The sequence below is a fragment of the Ictidomys tridecemlineatus genome, chromosome 1 (genome assembly GCF_052094955.1).
Source record: "Ictidomys tridecemlineatus isolate mIctTri1 chromosome 1, mIctTri1.hap1, whole genome shotgun sequence".
Classification (NCBI taxonomy): domain Eukaryota; kingdom Metazoa; phylum Chordata; class Mammalia; order Rodentia; family Sciuridae; genus Ictidomys; species Ictidomys tridecemlineatus.
The window spans coordinates 87,782,744-87,800,090 of NC_135477.1; the positions used below are offsets into that span (position 1 = coordinate 87,782,744).

A 17,347-nucleotide genomic window follows, 5' to 3' on the forward strand; every position below is an offset into this window, starting at 1 on the left:
ATCTTCTATGAACATTCTCATATAAGCATTTTTATAAATGTGTATTTTAATATTTATTGGGGAAAGCCTAGGAGTATACTTGCTAAGTCACAGATTATATATTTACTTTTGTAAGAAACTGCCAGTTCCTTTCCCAAAGTAGTTTGTTTTATCATTTGACATTCCCAAGAACAACATATGAGATCTTTGCCACACATCTTTGTTTGTAAAGACTGTGTTGCCAGTCTTTACAATTTTAGCTGTTCTATTAGGTGTATAGGTTTTAATTTGCACTTCTCTGATGATTAATGTTGAAAAATTTTTCCATGTGTTATTGACCTTTCATAAAGGTTAATTCAAAGGGTCTATTCAAAGTCTTTGCCACTTTTTATTGGACTATTTTTTATTATTGAGTAGTAGAAATACTTTATACATCAATCTATTGCTAGATATATATGTTTTACTAATATTTTCTTCCACTCTAGCTTTTCTATTCATTTAACAGAATTTTCATGAAGAGAAGTTTTTGATTTGACATTTATAATTAATATTTTGTTCAATTTACCAGTATGTTTTTGTTATTGCTTTCAGTGACTTACCTCAGAAAACTTTGCTTATACCCAGGCCATAAAGATATTTTATATTTTCTTTTAAAGGCTTTGTGGTTTTCTCTTACATGTAGATCTGTAATCCATCTAGAATTCTTTTTTGTTTGTAGTGTCAAATAGGATCAAGCTTAATATTTGTCCATCTGGATACTCCGTTATTGAAATTCAACCATTTGTTGAAATGACTTTCCTTTCTTCATTGGATTGCCTTGGCACCTTTACCAAAGGTCAAATGATTGTACAGTATTACTACCTCTGGACTCTATTCTATTGCATTGATATATGTGTTAATCCGTATGTCAATTGCATACATTTTTAGTCAGCTTTTTATTGCTGTGATGAAAATACCCAACCAGAACAACTTAGAGAAGGAAAAGTTCACTTGGGGCTTATGGTTTGTGAGCTCTCAATCCACAGAGAGCTGAGCCTATTGTTCTGGGCCCAAGGTGAGGCAGCACATCGTGGTAGAAGGGTATGGTGGAGGAGTACTGCTTATGGCATCCATTAAGCAGAGAGAGTGGCAGGGAAGGGGCCACAGGAAAGATGCCCACAGAAAGATGCCTCCTATAATAGTTCCTCATCTGCCTACAGTTACCACCCAGTCCATTCAAACTAGGATGGACTGGTTAGGTTGCTGCTCTCACAGTCCAATCATTTTGCCTGCATTAACACAGGAAAAAGCTGCATTAACAGTTTTGGGGGGACACATCATGTCCAAACCATAACACCCTCTTAATTACCTCACAGTAGGTCTCATAGTCAGATAATGTAAGTTATCCATCTGATTAGTTATCCTGTGTTCTTTGCACTACTATATAAAATGTATAATTAGCTTGATAATATTTACCCCAAAGCCTGCTCAGTTTATTGTTAGGAATTCATTGAAACTGTAGATCAATTGGAGTGAATCAATATTTAATGATAGTCCTCCAATCCATGAACATGGTATACTTCTCCATTTGTTTAGATCTGTAATTTCTCTCTGGAGTGTTTTATAGTTTTCAGTATAGAGGTCTTTGTGTGCCTCCCTGAAATGTTGATATGTTGTTTTATTGGGAGGTTCCAAGACCACCCATCTGTTTGGTGATTCACCAGAAAGACAAGGATTCAAAGGCAGTTGTATTTGTGGCTATTTTATTACAACAGTCATTAGAGGAAAAGATATATCAGCCAGAGTCTGGAGGAAACTCCACATAGGCTCCTAATGTTCTCCTCTCTTCTATCACAGTGGAATTCAACACGTGTGCATTGTTTTCACCCAAGGACTCAAAGTCCTACATTGTTTTTTTCATTCAGTTCAAAATATGTTATAATTTCCCTTGAATTTCTTCTTGGTTCATGGGATATTCAGAAATTGTTTGTTGGGTTTGGTTTCTAAATATTTGGAGATCTTATAGATATTTTTCTGTTAAGAGTTTCAAATTTAATCCATTGTGGTCAGAGAACATACTTTGTGTGATTTGAATCCATTCAGATTTATTGAAACATGATGTATGGGCCAGATAGTCAATATTCCCAGTTGATTTGAAAAGAGTATATATTCTTCCCTTATTGAGTGGAGTGTTCTATAAATCTCAATTAGACCAAAATGATTGATAATGTTATTCATATTTTCTGTATTTGCTAATTTTTTTCTAGTTCTAAAAAAAATGCCAAGAGAGAAATGCTTAGATCTTTAATTATGATTGTGAATTTGTTTATTTCTCCCTAATCAAAATTTTGCATGTGTTTTGAAGCTCTGTTGTAAAGTAGCATGCACATTCGCACACACACACACATTTACTATGTGTTTATGATGAATCAACCCTTTTGTCATTCTAAAATGTTCCTTTTTAATATCTAGTGACACTCTTATAATCTATTTTATTTGATTGAATATAGCCACCGCAGCCTTCTTATGCCTTTCTGTTTGCATCATGTATCTTTTCTCATCCATGTACTTTCGATCTGTGTCTTTTTAAGTGAATTTCTTATGGAGAGCGTATTAAGGTTTGATCCTTTCATCAATTCTAACAATCTGGTTTTAAATTGTTGCATTTAATTCATTAACATTTAATGTAATCATCAATAAGTTTGGACTCAGGTCTACCATTTTATCCTTTGTTTTCTGTTTGCTCCTGTGCTCTTCATTTTTTTCTCAGTTCCTTTATATGAGCCTTCTTTTAGATTATTTGAACAAGTTTTTAAAATTCCACTTTAACCATTGGCTTTGTAGTTAAATCTCTACATTTTTAAATGGTTTCCCTCAGGATTACTGTACACCTTTAACTTTACACAGTCTTCTGTGTAATATTATGTCTACTAATATTATGCCAATTCATGTGAAACATAGAAACTCATGCAATTTTAAGGTTCATTTACACTTTTCCTCCTCTCTTTTATGCTATAGTTTACATATATATTGCATCTACATCCATGTTAAAATCCACAAAACAATGTCATTATACACACACATATAATATATGCATATTACAGAAATTTAGAGAAAATTGCCTCAAATATTTGCTACTCCTGATATGGAAGATTGGTAAGGCAGCAGGCATGTTTATTCTGTCCTTCCCTCTCTCTGGAAAGTTTTGTGCCTTTAGGCAAATGCCCTGGCCACTTGACATCAGATGCCTCCCTCTATGGCATATCAGTAGGTGCCTTAACTGCCTGCAGACCTCAGAGGGAATCACATCGTTTCAAACATACTTCACTCAACTCTATGGCCTCTAATTCTTGAGGAATTACATCATTAACATGGCATTTTTGGGACACTGAGGAATACTTCCCACCTATTTTTTCAGGAAAATTTCAATATAGTTGCTGGGTATGTGATGTTTGGATGCTGTATTTTGGCCCCACAAACACAGTGATATGGCCACTCTGGGACACCATACCAACAGTTGTTTTTGTAGGGTGATGAACAACCTCCTAAGCCACACTATGCATTATTCTCACTTGAAATAGAGCTTCAGTGTCATGAGGGTTAGTTTTGCCACTGGAGGCAGCCTCAGGGCCCAAGGGTATAAATATACTGTGGGGACCTCTGGCTTGAAGGCTCAGGTGCACTCCCTCAGCAGTGAAAGAACATTTATATTTGTTTAAAGTGAGAATGTTTCCTGACTGCACTGGCCGCCACCTATTCCTGTCTCCCTTCCATCAGCCAGGTCACCCCAGAGAACTGAGTCTCCCTATAATTACCTCCTGGAAGTAGCCTGTCATCAGGACACTCATAGTCCAGTGCATTTGGCTCCAAGAAAAAGTTAGTTACAGCATGCTAGTAACCATGTTCCTGCTTGGCTGTGGGTACCATTTTTTAAATTTTGTATCTAGCAGGGGAAAAAAAAATCTGTGCATGCCACCTGAGATTTGTATACTTTTAAAAAATGACAAATGCCGTTTGGTATGTCCATTTTGCTAGCCTTTTTCAGAGCACAGGAGTGTTGTTTAATACCCCTCCTGTGCCTTCATTTCTAAAGGAGCATTTCCAGACAAATTGGGTGAGTGGTCTCACGTCCTAGGATTTCTCCCTGGACTGGCCCTCAGACTGGCTGCCCTGTACTAGGAATGGCAACAGCATCCCAAGGAACAAATGATTTGTATGTGTGGATTGAGTTTATTTAGTGTCAAGTTTGGGAATGCCCACAACTTACCTTCTAACGCTTTGACTTCCCAGCCTTTGAGAAATGCTGTCTTTGGCTATTCTTGAACTAGGTCCTTGAGAGAGGAAGCTTTCTCTCTTGTCCTCTGCCACCCCCTCACCCCACCCCCACCCCACCCCCACCCCAGTATCTAGAGCATCACCTGGCACATAGTAATGCGCTCAAGAATGAACCAACTCAATTGTGACAGCATCTGTCTTTATCTGCTATTGACAGTTAAATCCCTTGAGGATAGAGATGGAGATCTAATTATTTTTCTCTCAATAAACATTTCTTGAGTTGCTTTAGCAGATAAGGGATCAATTAGAGATGCCCTTTTACTCCTGGGCATGATTGTTTACCAAATGTAAACAAAGATTCTAATGAACAACATTTTCAGAACCTTGGGACACAGAATGATAAAACTGTTTTATGTTCCTATCCTCTTGCTATTACTAATTTTTCTTTGTGCTGTCCCCACCTCTGCAGTAGATCTTGGTAGCTCTCTGGAGACCTGATTTATTAAGCATTGGTCCTGAGGATCGCTTCTATCTTATGCTAATCAGAGTGCAAATGAAGCCCTGGTGTCATTAAGTAGTTTAATGACTCTCTGTTGAGGGCTGAAGTAACAGGAGTGGGAAAATGTTAGATCTTTGTAATTTCCTCATTCTTTCGACAAAATCCAGCAGGCATGTGGGTTTATACTTTGTGTAGCAAAAGTGCCATCCATCATTAACAATTCTTCAAGAACAAGAAACATTAAGCAAAATGAAATTTTTTCCTGAAGCTGTTTGTATTTAAGTTCTTCTTTTCCCTGTGCACTGAGAGGACACAGGATGGAGGAAATGACAGCATGCAATTGAGGAACACAAATGTGCTGCTTGCATGTAAACTGCTCGGCAAAACACACCACATGTGCTCATATTTAAGCTTTGGAGGAAATTAAACTCAAATCGATCCTGAAATAGCAAGCATTAAGCATCACTGAATCCAGATTCTCAACAAACAGAATTCATCTGTGAAAGAGAAGCAAAGGGAGTAGACATTATCTGGGCCACAGTATGGGCCAGGCCACGGGTTCTCAAAACATGCCCCTGGACCTACCTACAGGCTCAGCATCACCTGGGGACTTAGTAGAAATGCAGCTTCACTGTGTGCAGTGGCACAGAACTATAATCCCACTACTTGAGAGACAGAGACAAGAGGATCACAAGTTTGAGGCCAGCCTGGGCAAAGGAGTGGACCCTGTCTCAAAATAAAATTTAGAAAAAATAGGGGTTTGATCCCCAGTACCCACCGGCCATGCACACAAAAGTGAAGCAAAGCAAAAAAAGGAATGCAAAGTGTCAACCCTTACCCAAACTGCTGAACCAGAATATACAAGGGCTGAGCCCTGAAGAGAGTGTTAGCAAGCCCTTCAGAGATCAGCTTGAAGCTTGCAGGCCAGGTCCTTTGCACACATTATCTTATTTGAACCTCTTAGATTCTCAAAAGTAAGTATAATTGTTAACTCCAAGTGTCAGCTTGTCTGGGTTAAAAAATACCTAAATAGTTGGTGAAACCTTCTTTCTGGGTATGTTTGGGAGAGTTTTTCCCAAAGAGGTTGTCATTAGTGTTCTAGGATCTTAGGGTTTTGGACTCTCAAACTTATACCACTAGACTGCCTGGTTCTTCAGTTTACAGATGGGACTTTCTAGTCTCTGTAAACCATAAGCCAATTTGCATCATAACCCCCCACCCTTGTATATCTCTCCATATACCCTGATGGTTCTGTTTCTCTGAACAACCCTACAATACAGTTGATATTGGTCACCATTTCCCCTAAGGAAACTGAGAGCAGGCGAAGCTTCTAAGTACCTCAGTCTGTACAACTAGAAATGGAGGCATAAAGATCTGTTGTGGAAAACCTGTGATCTTTTCACTTAACTAGTGTTTCTCAAACTATAATGTGTAATTGAATCGCCTGAAGATTAAGTGTTACAATGTAGATTCTGATTCCCGGAGTCTGGAGAGAGACAAAGAGTTAGTAGTTTTAACAGACTCCCTGGTGTCTCCAACATCTCTGGTGAACCAACCATACCTGGAGCATAAAGGTGTCACACGTTACCACATGGTCCCTACCTGAGGCTTGAGCCTGACCCAGGACTCCAAGAGACCCAAATGCTTGGTCTTTGCCTGTCTGATTTGTGTATCAGGATTATGTATATCAGAGTACAGGGGGCCTGAGATCTGTTTTAACAGGGCTCCAGGACATTCTGATCCAAAACTCAGTATTTTTCAGGTTATCAAGTACAGTGGCACTTCACCATAGGTGTTTGAAAATCATTAAAAGAGAAATTGGACAAATGAAGAAAGTTATAACATTTAATCCTGAATGGCAGTTTGCATTACTGTTTTTCCATGAGATAAGGATATGAAAATGACTATCACTGGGCTAAACCATGAAAATGCCTCTCTATAAAGGCTCTTAAAAATGCTTGCTGAATGTAGAGCCAGTGGGCACAAATAAAGCCCTGGGAAATCAGATATGTTTGATCAAGGTACACCAGTGGTAACTGAACATGTTGATCTGGCATCGCACAGGAGAGGGATGCTTAAACTTTTCCAAGAAAATATCTGTAATAGAGGAGAGGAAACCTAGGTTTGTCTGGCATATGGAAAAACGATCTGATAAAACAGCTTGGAATTTTTCTTTTTAGTCTTGTGAAATCTTAAAAATTCATATGCCCTTTCAATCATATCAAACCAATCCATGTTGCTTTGATATACATAACATTTTTAATTGCCATTGAGATTAAAGAGAAGGGACACTGTTGTGCTGGGTCTATTAAAATCTTAAAATTTATTGATGTTAAGAGAACTTACCCCAAAGATTAGGTTCAGCATCTGTGCAAACCCTCTTCTGTCTTGATGCTCCAGGATTTTGAGAACTGAAGCTCAGAATACATGAACACAAGTGGCCACAGCTTGTCTATGGCTGTGCAAAGGTATCATGGGGACAGGGGCCCAGGACGTTGCATGAGGTACTTTGTTCCTGTGTTTGGGGACTACTTGGGTATGAGTGTTGAGAAGTGTGTTTTGAAGTGGTTTTTGAAAACAGAGCAGACAGAAAAGATCTTTGATCTAGGCATCAGATCCTTTCACTTTTTGAGAAAATACTCATCAAAGTACTTTCAGTAAAGAAAGATGATCAAAGATGCTCTGTATGACACCACTCTGCTATTTCATTACATGTAAATGAAGGGAGGGTCTCAAATGACTGTTTCTGTGCTCAGATCAATTCATCCAGCACTAGAACTTCTCCTCATCAAAGGGATCTTGTCACATGCATGAAAGCATTTAGTTTTGTTGGGAAGCTTTAGATAAGTTTAGTCTTTAAAAAATGGATTTCTTAATAAGCCAACTTTGAAGCTACCCTGATTTTTAAAGTAAACAGTACTTTTGTTCATCTTAATCAACTTTCTACCCCTTTTCATAACATTTGGGGGGCACAGAAAAATAGCAATAAATTTTGAGTTTGAAAACATTGATCCAGATCTTTTATCAAAGTCAGCATTTGACTATGAGATCAAGAAATATTTTAGTCATTTCCAATTTTATTACAAATATATGGATGGATTTGAACAGCATTTTTGTTTGTTAATAATATCAACGATTTTTACTATTGAATCCAATGAGAAATGTTCATAGAGAATCTCTCAGAGGCTCGGGGAACCTAGTCAGGGATGAGGTTGCATTCAGGTATTTGATGACTTTGATTTCTCACCCATAAAACTCTTTGCCTATCTGATCTGTGTATCAGGATTATATATATATCAGAGCACAGGGATGTATTTTTTTAAGTCAATATTGTCTTTGCTTTTTGAAAAACCACCTTTTATGTTAAATTTTCATGTGTTTTATCATGAAACAATTTACAAATTAATTTCTTCAGAGGCATAAACATTAAGCATAATCAACAAAGACCAATATGATGGCCAAATCATCAATAACAATATCTTCCCCACAGCTCTAAGGTAAAAAGAGTCTGGTTCATCTCAGTATCTTATGGATTCATGTTATATTTGTTAGCTCTGTGTACTAGATATACAAAGACCATCAAATAGTGGTATACAAAGGCCATCAAATTGGAAATAGCTCCTGTCCATAGAACTTATAGTTTGGCAGAGGAACAGACGTTAGTCAAAAAATGCAAAGTTGTGAACTACAGTAAATCCAATAAGAGAAAAGTCCATTGAGACCATGTGACAGTAGGGCTTGACCTTGTAAAGATGGGCAGGAAATATCAGGGAAGCCTTTTCTGTGCAAATCACATCTGAGCTAAAATCTGGAGGCCAAGAATGATTTGGGAAACTTCCAGAGCAGAGGAGACACACATGCAAAGGTCATGAGGTAATAAAGGACATGGGAGAATTAGAGAAATGGAAAGGAAGCCAGTATGGCCTGTGGCTAGGAGTAGTGGGCAGAGTCCCAGCCATAGAGCTGGCAGGGGCCAGGCCAATGACAGAGCTTTCTAGCCAGATTGCTATCCAGGGTTGCCCCCAAGACCAATGAGAAGTGGGAGTTATAAGCAGAAGGTGAAGGGATTATGCAAGCTTGTACTGGCTATAAAGTTGAGATGGACTGGGCTGGGGGTATTGGCAAGTCCAGAAAAGCGCTGATGGTAGCCTGCATTCTGATGCTAGAAAGATGCAGCCGATCCCAGGGGTATTGGAAAGAGATTTGACAGGATGGGATGATGGGCTGGACACAGGTTAGGGAAAGAAAAGGAAGCAGAAGGAGGATCCATGCTTGAAGACTGAGGTAGCTGTTAATTTAATAGTGATTCTGATACCTTTGACCTTATTGTTCAGTAAGGACAAAATCATACACACACTTTGCTGCCAAATACTATTCACCTTCCCAAGGTAATTCTAAACTGAATGCTGAAGGAGGCATTAAGTATTTATTTGCTGACGTGTTTGTTGTATTTATCCTGTCCTTGACTCATTTTAGATATTGTTATTTATTTATTTATTTATTCTTTCCTCTACCAAATTCTACATTACTTGTTTGGGGTTTAAAATTTATAATCAGTAAGTTATTCCTAGGGTTGTTTGATTTTTTTTTCCTTTGAAGTTGACTCATTTTTTTAAAATATATTTTTTAATTGTAGATGGACACAATATATTTAGTTTTTATTTATTTGTTTGATGTGGTGCTGAGGACCAAACCCAAGGCCTCATGCATGCAAGGCAAGTGCTCTGAGCCACAACCTCAGCCCATGGATTGACTCATTTTATTTTATTTTTTATTTTTTTGAAAAACATCGACTTTTATTCAATGCCCTAGAGTAAGAACTATGATAATTATCTATATTCTCTTAATTTTTATTTTTTTTATTTTTATTTATTTTTTTTATTGATTGTTTAAAACATTACAGAGCTCATGATATATCATCTTCCATACATTTGACTCAGTTGGGTTTTGAACTCCCATTTCTACCCCAAATACAGATTACAGAATCACATCTGTTACATACTCACATTTTTACATAATGGCATATTAGTGACTGTTGTATTCTGCTACCTTTCCTATCCCCTACTATCCCCCCTCCCCTCCCCTCCCATCTTTCCTCTCTACCTCCTCTGCTGTTGTTCAATTCTCTCCCTTTTTTTCCCCCTCCCCTTTCCCCTCATAACCTCTTATAATTTTGTGTATCATTGAAGGTCTCCTACCATTTCCATATGCTTTCCCTTCTCTCTCCCTTTCTCTCCCCCCATTCGTCTTTGTTTACTGTTAGTCTTTTTCTCATGCTCTTCCTTCCTGTTCTGTTCTTGGTTGCTCTCTTTATATCAAAGAAGACATTTGGCATTTGTTTTTTAGGGCTTGGCTAGCTTCACTTAGCATAATCTGCTCTAATGCCATCCATTTCCCTGCAAATTCTATGATTTTGTCATTTCTTAGTGCTGCATAATACTCTATTGTATATAGATGTCACATTTTTTTATCCATTCATCTATTGAAGGGCATCTAGGTTGGTTCCACAGTCTAGCTATTGTGAATTGTGCCGCTATAATCATTGATGTGGCCGTATCCCTATAGTGCGCTCTTTTAAGGTCCTCAGGGAATAGTCCGAGAAGGGCAATAGCTGGGTCAAATGGTGGATCCATTCTCAGCTTTCCCAGGAATCTCCATACTGCTTTCCAAATTGGCCTCACCATTTTGCAGTCCCACCAGTAGTGTACAAGTGTACCCTTTTCCCCACATTCTCGCCAACATTTATTGTTGTTTGACTTCATAATGGCTGCCAATCTTACTGGAGTGAGATGGTATCTTAGGGTGGTTTTGATTTGCATTTCTCTGACTGCTAGAGATGGTGAGCATTTTTTCATGTACTTGTTGATTGATTGTATGTCCTCCTCTGAGAGGTATCTGCTCAGGTCCTTGGCCCATTTGTTGATTGGATTATTTGTTATCTTATTGTTTAATTTTTTGAGTTCTTTGATTGACTCATTTTAATTGCTAAAAAATCGTACGATTTTTTTTAAAGCTTGATTTGAATGCATCATCATTAAAAGTGATGCTTTCATGTCATTATATCTCAGGACTTTCCTCCAAGAATTTCTCCACAATTTATAAAATCAATCAAATGAATTAAATGAGTATTTTAAATGGCTACCTAGGTAAACATTACACTTCTTAGATTGATAGTTGCTGTTTATAATTCCTTAGTTATGTTTTTTTTCCTAGTTATGGTTTGATGTAGAGCATCATCTCATGCCCAGGCTCATGGCAGGGAGTCCCAGAGACTGTGACATGTCATTCACCTCATTTGGTTCCAGGCTGTTCTCAATTTCCTTCATCTTCTTTATTTCACAGATTTTAAAATTGTACTTCAGACTTCTTAATTTTAACCATCAAACCTTATACTAAGTGGAACACACAATTTTCCAAACACATTTTTATGAAAGGTTTTAAACATATAGAAGATTTGGAAGAACTTTAAGTGAATAACTGTGTACCCACCACCTTGGTTCAGTCATTAGCATTTTGCTCAATCATGTGTCCGTTTGGGTCCCTCTAGACATCCCCCAGTCTATCCTGTTTTTTCATAGATCCTCAGGTGTCCAAAGTTATGAATGCCAGCACATTTTCAGATCAACTTGAATATTACTAATTGGAATTTTATTTTTAAACACAATAAATATCTTTATTTTATTTTTATGTGGTGCTGAGGATCAAACCCAGTGCCTCACACATGGTAGGTGAGCACTCTACCTCGGAGCCACGCCCCCGCCCTACTAACTGGAATTTAATGTTGTTTTTTAAAGGTAGAAATTATTTACAGTGACATGTACAAATCTTAAGTATGGTTTCCTCTGAGTTTTGACAAATGCAGATAGCTCTGCAACCCCAGAGCCATCAAGAGTGCAGGCTTCTCTGTCCCCCCAATTCCCTCATGACCCTTTGCACCCTCCACCCCTGTCCTGCCCACCCTAGATAGAACCACTATGTGTGAATGTTTAGTCATAGGTTGGATAGAGCTTCACTCAGGTGCACTCTGTTGTGCTTGGCTTCTTTTCCTCATCATAATGTTTTTGAGACTCATCTATTTTGTATGTATCAGTAATTTTTTCCCCTTTTTATTACTAACTGTTCTTTTGGCTCAATCCTCTGCATTGTACTTCTCCTAATCTTAGATTCCTAGGCTGTTTCCCACTCTGGGCTGCTTTGAACATTCTTATACAAGTCTTTCTGTGAATAAAAGCTCTTGTTTTTCTTGGGTAAATACTTAGGGATAGAACTATTGGGTCATAGGGGAGATATATATATATATATATATATATATATATATATATATATATATATATATATATATCCATCCATCCATATCCATATTCCTGCCAGACCTTTTCTCAAAGTGGTCATACCATTTTATTTTCCCTCCAACATCATGTTAAAGGTTTCAGTAGATCTTCATCCTTGAAAAATTTTTTCTTTAGTTTTAGACATTCTGGTGGTGGGTGTGGAGGAGGAAAATATAATTTTTAAGTGATTATTTTTTAAGAAACAATGCTTTTTAGAGTTAAGCATAAGTGTTTGTAAACATAGCATTTAGCACAACAGCAAAATTTGTGGCAGCCTATGGTATTTTAAGTAATTAAAGGTTTAAAATTATGAGTCCTCCCTTAAGCTGGAAGTCTCCAAGGACATGCTGAGAAACTCTAGCTTTGAGCTCTGACAGAGAACTTCACAGGCCAGGGATGGTGGATTTCATGTTGCATAAACCATAGTGCCAAAGCCTCTGTTTTTCCAGTAATGCACAGTATCACCATTCCAAGCCAGTTCTGCACATGAAAATATTCTACATTTTAAGATTTTATAAAGGGAAAAACGCATCACACTGTGTAGAGTGATGGCATGAGTACATTGAATTCTGACCTTTTTGCTTTAGCAAACATGTGATAAACCTTTTGATCAGAGAAATTCAAACCATCCCCCAAATCTCAAGGAGAATTATTTTTCAAATAGATGTTGTACATAGATCCAAGAGATATTTCCTTAGACCCCAGTTTAATAAGTCAAAGGGTGAGAATTCCTTTCTGGAGCCTTTCTCTGACGGAGCAATTGGTTTTGGACCACGGCTTGATGTTGAGCTCTGTGTACTAGCTGAGTGTCATAGGGAAGTTTAAAACCTCAACTTCCTTGTCTGTCCAAAGGAATGGTGCTACTTCCCCACTTGCAAGGGTGTTGTATGATTACATTGCAAATGGAAAGCTGTCAGTCCTTGGGAAACATGTAAGAGATGTGTGTTGTCACAGGGTGAAGCTTAACCCTCTTCCTGCCCCACGGTCCTCAAGCCTGTGAGCCTCCCCGAGCTGCCCACCACAGAGAACATGGAACTACAGAACCACTCATCCCCCTATTTATATTCTCAGCTCAACTAGGGGTTGTGAGGAAAATAATTTTGATGGAATAAGTCCTACCAAGTTATAAATGACTGGTGGGTTTAGATCTCTAGAAGAAATTCTCATTCTAAGAGAATTTGTCATCCAAGTGAACTCAAGTTGTAAAATGGAGTATTCAGGAGAGGCACACAGATCATCAGAGAGCTTCAGTTAAAAACCCAGCACTGCTGGGGTGTGACAGAGATAGGTCTTCTGGTTCTGCCACTGGTTCAAAGCATCACAAAGTGAATCACAACAAAGGATCTGGGCAGTAGATGCTGATGCAGCCCTGGAGAATCTCTGATTTCAAAGCAAGGAGTATCTCTGGGCTCTCCTGCTGGCAGTAGACGCAGAGAGAGAGTAGTTCAAAGGCCCATGAGCCAATCTGGGGGCAGTGCATCCAGCTTAGAAAGTACCATGTGCAGCATCCTGTGTGGAGAAAGATGCAGCAGAGACACCCCAGAAGATGGGACTAGTACCTGTGCTCTGCATCCTTCCCTAGTCACTCTTCTCACCCTCAGTGGATGGGGTACATTCTCCCAAGAAAAACCGGATTGGTTTGCAAATCTGCTGGACCTTATGCTTCATTTGGTTCCTCTCCAGACAGCACACAGCCCATGTTGAGGTTTCAGGAGCTCCATCGTTCAGTCAGCTGGCCTGTGGGTCTGCAAAATATGAGGAAAGGGGGTTTTGGGTTTTAGGTAATATGGGAAGCTTTGGGGCCTTGCTCCTAAAAAGGAGATGTATTTTGATTCAGAGAGAAAAAGTAAGCATTTAAAAATCACTTGCTTTTGAGCTAGAGCTGATGGTGAAAACAAAACTAGGCAAAAGTTTTATTCTTTCAGTATAGTATAAAAATCCACACTGAACTTAATAGCTTTATAGCAGGTAGTCTTTATTCTTTAAGGAAAATGTAAAATACTTGTTCACAGAATAAATAAAAGGACCCCAAATTATGGGATAACTGAGTCAATAGCCCTTGGTGACATAATGACCAAGGTTTCACAGAGGTGGGTCATGTAATTGTTTCTGTAATTATGTGGAAAGGGACTGAGCTGAATAGTTCATTTTAACACTAAACATTTTACACGATTATGTTTCAGTGTTCTGTCAGGCTGGACCATTTTGCCTGTGTCTGATACATGTGAGATTTCTAGCCATTACAGTTGATGTTGCTAAGCCATCCTAACCTTCCTCCACTGATGGTCCCACACACTCATCCTATTTTCCAAGTTAATCTCATCCCCTTGTTGAGTGGCTGAAAAGGTCTATTGGTCTGAGCCCTGGATGGAAGCAAGTGGAATTGGCAGTGAAGCAGCACAATTAGAAGTGTGATAGAACAAAATGTGCCCCACCACTAGTAAGAGAAGCATATTTATTTCTTGTGTTAATGGCATCATTTAAAATCTGATAATGAGAAAGAAATAGGTGCAAAACAGCATCTCATGAGTTCAGATCTCATTGTGAGGAAGAAACAGTATAAATTGGCTCTATAATTGAGGAGCATTTGAAGGCCTTTTGGAAAGTCTGAAAAAAAATCCTGGACTAAAATTTAGATTACTTTTATATTACAGAAACATTTTACAAAATATCTGAAACAAACAGGTTATAATGAGACTGATGAGGAGAGACACTGCAGACTTGGCCTGAGCCAGGAAGCTGAGAAGCAATTACAGGTTATATATGTTACTTTAAATTTAGGTATGGCTTTCTGTCATTCTGCATTTCTGCAGACTGTCAACATGAGAACAGCTGACTGGAGCGTAGCCATCCTGCTTAGAAAGTAGGTCCTTGGGTATTTGCTTGCTCTTAGGCTCAGCTGTTCTGGGTGTCTGATGGTGATAGAGCATTTGTAGTCTTGCCGCGTGGTGTACATCTTTCATCTGTTCATCCTGTCTGCAACTTTTTGCTTTCTTGAAATCTTCAGGGTTTTTTTTTTAAATAACTAAATTGTTTGAGAAATATAGCAAATGCTCTATTTAAAATCTCTCTTCTTTCTTCCAAACTTCTGCATGATTTTAGATTCACAAGATTCATCGTGATTCAGGAGACAATTCTCAGACAGGTAAGACTACTTCAATCTGACTCTAATATGCTCAGAAGGCATTCATGGGTTCAAGTCTAAATTGCCCTGAAGGAATTTCAGTTGACATCCGCTATGCCAAAACATGGATTGCTAAAATCCAAGAGCTAATATGGGAAGGTTGGAGAACCAGAGACAAATTTAGGACCTCTTAAGATTCCTTGAATCCTCATCCATGCTTCCCCCATCTTGGTTAGAGATTACAAAGAGCAGATAAATTCAAAATAGAGTGGCTCAAAAGTCTAGAGGAGACTCTGGTTGGATAGGAAGCAGGTGAGAATATGGGGTTGGTTCAACTATGACCATTCTTTCCTTTCTATGCAATAACTGGTGACTGGACCATCCAGTTAGAAAATGTGGCTGGGCCCTGGCCTGGTAGGCAGGTGCCCTGAGATCCTATTTCAGCTGCCAACCTACTTGCCTAAGACCTTGGGCAGTGCTCTGGTTTCTTTCTCCTTAAAATGAAGGGCTGGAGCTCAGGACTTCTACATGTGGAAAGGCCTGGAATTATCTGCCCATTAGAGTAAAAAAATCAGCCGGTTAGTAAAGATTTTTCAATTCTTGTTCTTTTAAGAATTGCAACCAACCATTCTCTGGCCTGTTGTTGTCTAAAACCAGGTCCTGGCCTAACTCTTATTCCCTCTCCTTGATTCTAGGATGAGCATATTTAGCCTACTCAGAAAGATTTCATTTGCTTTTTCTGACCTTTAGTGTCTTCATTTGCAAAGCAAATTAACAACGTCTTTCTTGTGGTTAATGGTGAATAAAGAAAAAAATGTATACTATCTAGCAGTACCTGCATTTAACTATATGGTATCTTCCTTCCCATTTTCTGAAAATTTTCTAGGCCACAACAGCCTTGGATGACATGGTGACATTCACATGCAGGCAGATTTTCTCCCAGATATTTTAGTTTCTTGAAACACTTTAGAGTGAAGGTATTATTTTAACAAACTTATGAGTTTCTGGTGCCCCAAACTGAAATGAGCATTTACAGTGCCCAGCATTGCCTTGTACATCATAGACACTCAATGAATATTCACATTGAGCAATTGAAACCATTCCATCCTGGAAACCATAGGTTCCACCATTTATTAGCCCTTTGACCTTGGGCTACCTACATAAGTAAAATGAAGATAGCACTATGTAACTTTAAGAATTGTAATTATTAAATGAGATAGTTATTATATTTAAAGTATATAAAACAATGCCTGGTACATAATAGGTGATCAGTAAGTGGTAATTATCTTTTTTTTATTTGGTGACACAATATCACTTTTTGCCATCAAATTTGGCTGTTTAAATCACCTTTTATCCTTCTTTTCTCTACTTTAGATTTAAATTTATTCTACAAGGCTTCTGTTAAGAATGAATAATGAGTTCTCCGATTTAAATGGCATTATTTTAGCCTTTATTGAAGAATAATTTCTCCAAACTTTTAATCATTTCTATTGTTATAGATTCTCTTAATTCTGAGTTAAAATTGGGAAAAATAAGCATTATCCATCTTTGAATAATTTCTAATGAATGGTTGAGAACCCAGGCAGCCAGCCTCTGTCATAGCCTTAAAACTAAGCTCTCTGCTTTTAGTTGTATTTAGAAACTACATTTTGAGGAATTTTAAGTTCAATTTATTATTTGGTAAATAAATGTTAGGAATGTAGCTGATTAAATTCTTAAATAAGCTAAAGACATTCGTCTTATTAAATGACCAAATTAGTTTCTCAGGGTTGTGAAAAAGCCATGTGACCCTAATAATATCACTTAAATCACTAATGTCTGTAGAGGTCTTTGTAAGGAGAGGAAAGGTATTCAGGCAGAGTCTGGAAGATGAAAATTAGGCAAAGGACGAGTAAATATTTTCAGTTAGGTCACTTAAGACAAGGTTCTATGGCTACATCATTCAGATTAACTTTGTTATAGTTCTGCCTTCACTTTGTGCTGTATAAATACAATCTAGGTTTTGTTCTTATTTTTACCATTTTTTTAGTTGAAACAGATTTCTTAGGACAGTAAAGTGGTTTTAAAAGTTGATGTAGAGCTGAGCGTGGTGGTACACACCTGTAATCCCAGCAGCTCCGGAAGCTGAGGCAGGAGAATTACACATTCAAAAGCCTCAGC

The 17,347-nt window shown here is 38.1% G+C and overlaps 1 protein-coding gene across 7 annotated transcripts in view; it reads left to right on the forward strand.

The window, feature by feature from the left end:
- Positions 1 to 17,347, forward strand: part of Pde8b (phosphodiesterase 8B) — a 229,726-nt gene that overhangs the window by 184,251 nt on the left and 28,128 nt on the right. For all 7 annotated transcript variants that reach the window (XM_013360189.4, XM_013360190.4, XM_013360188.3 and 4 more), the window contains one exon: positions 15,166 to 15,208. In XM_013360189.4, coding sequence (XP_013215643.1) covers positions 15,166 to 15,208 — 43 coding nt within the window. The remainder of the gene's footprint in view (positions 1 to 15,165; positions 15,209 to 17,347) is intronic.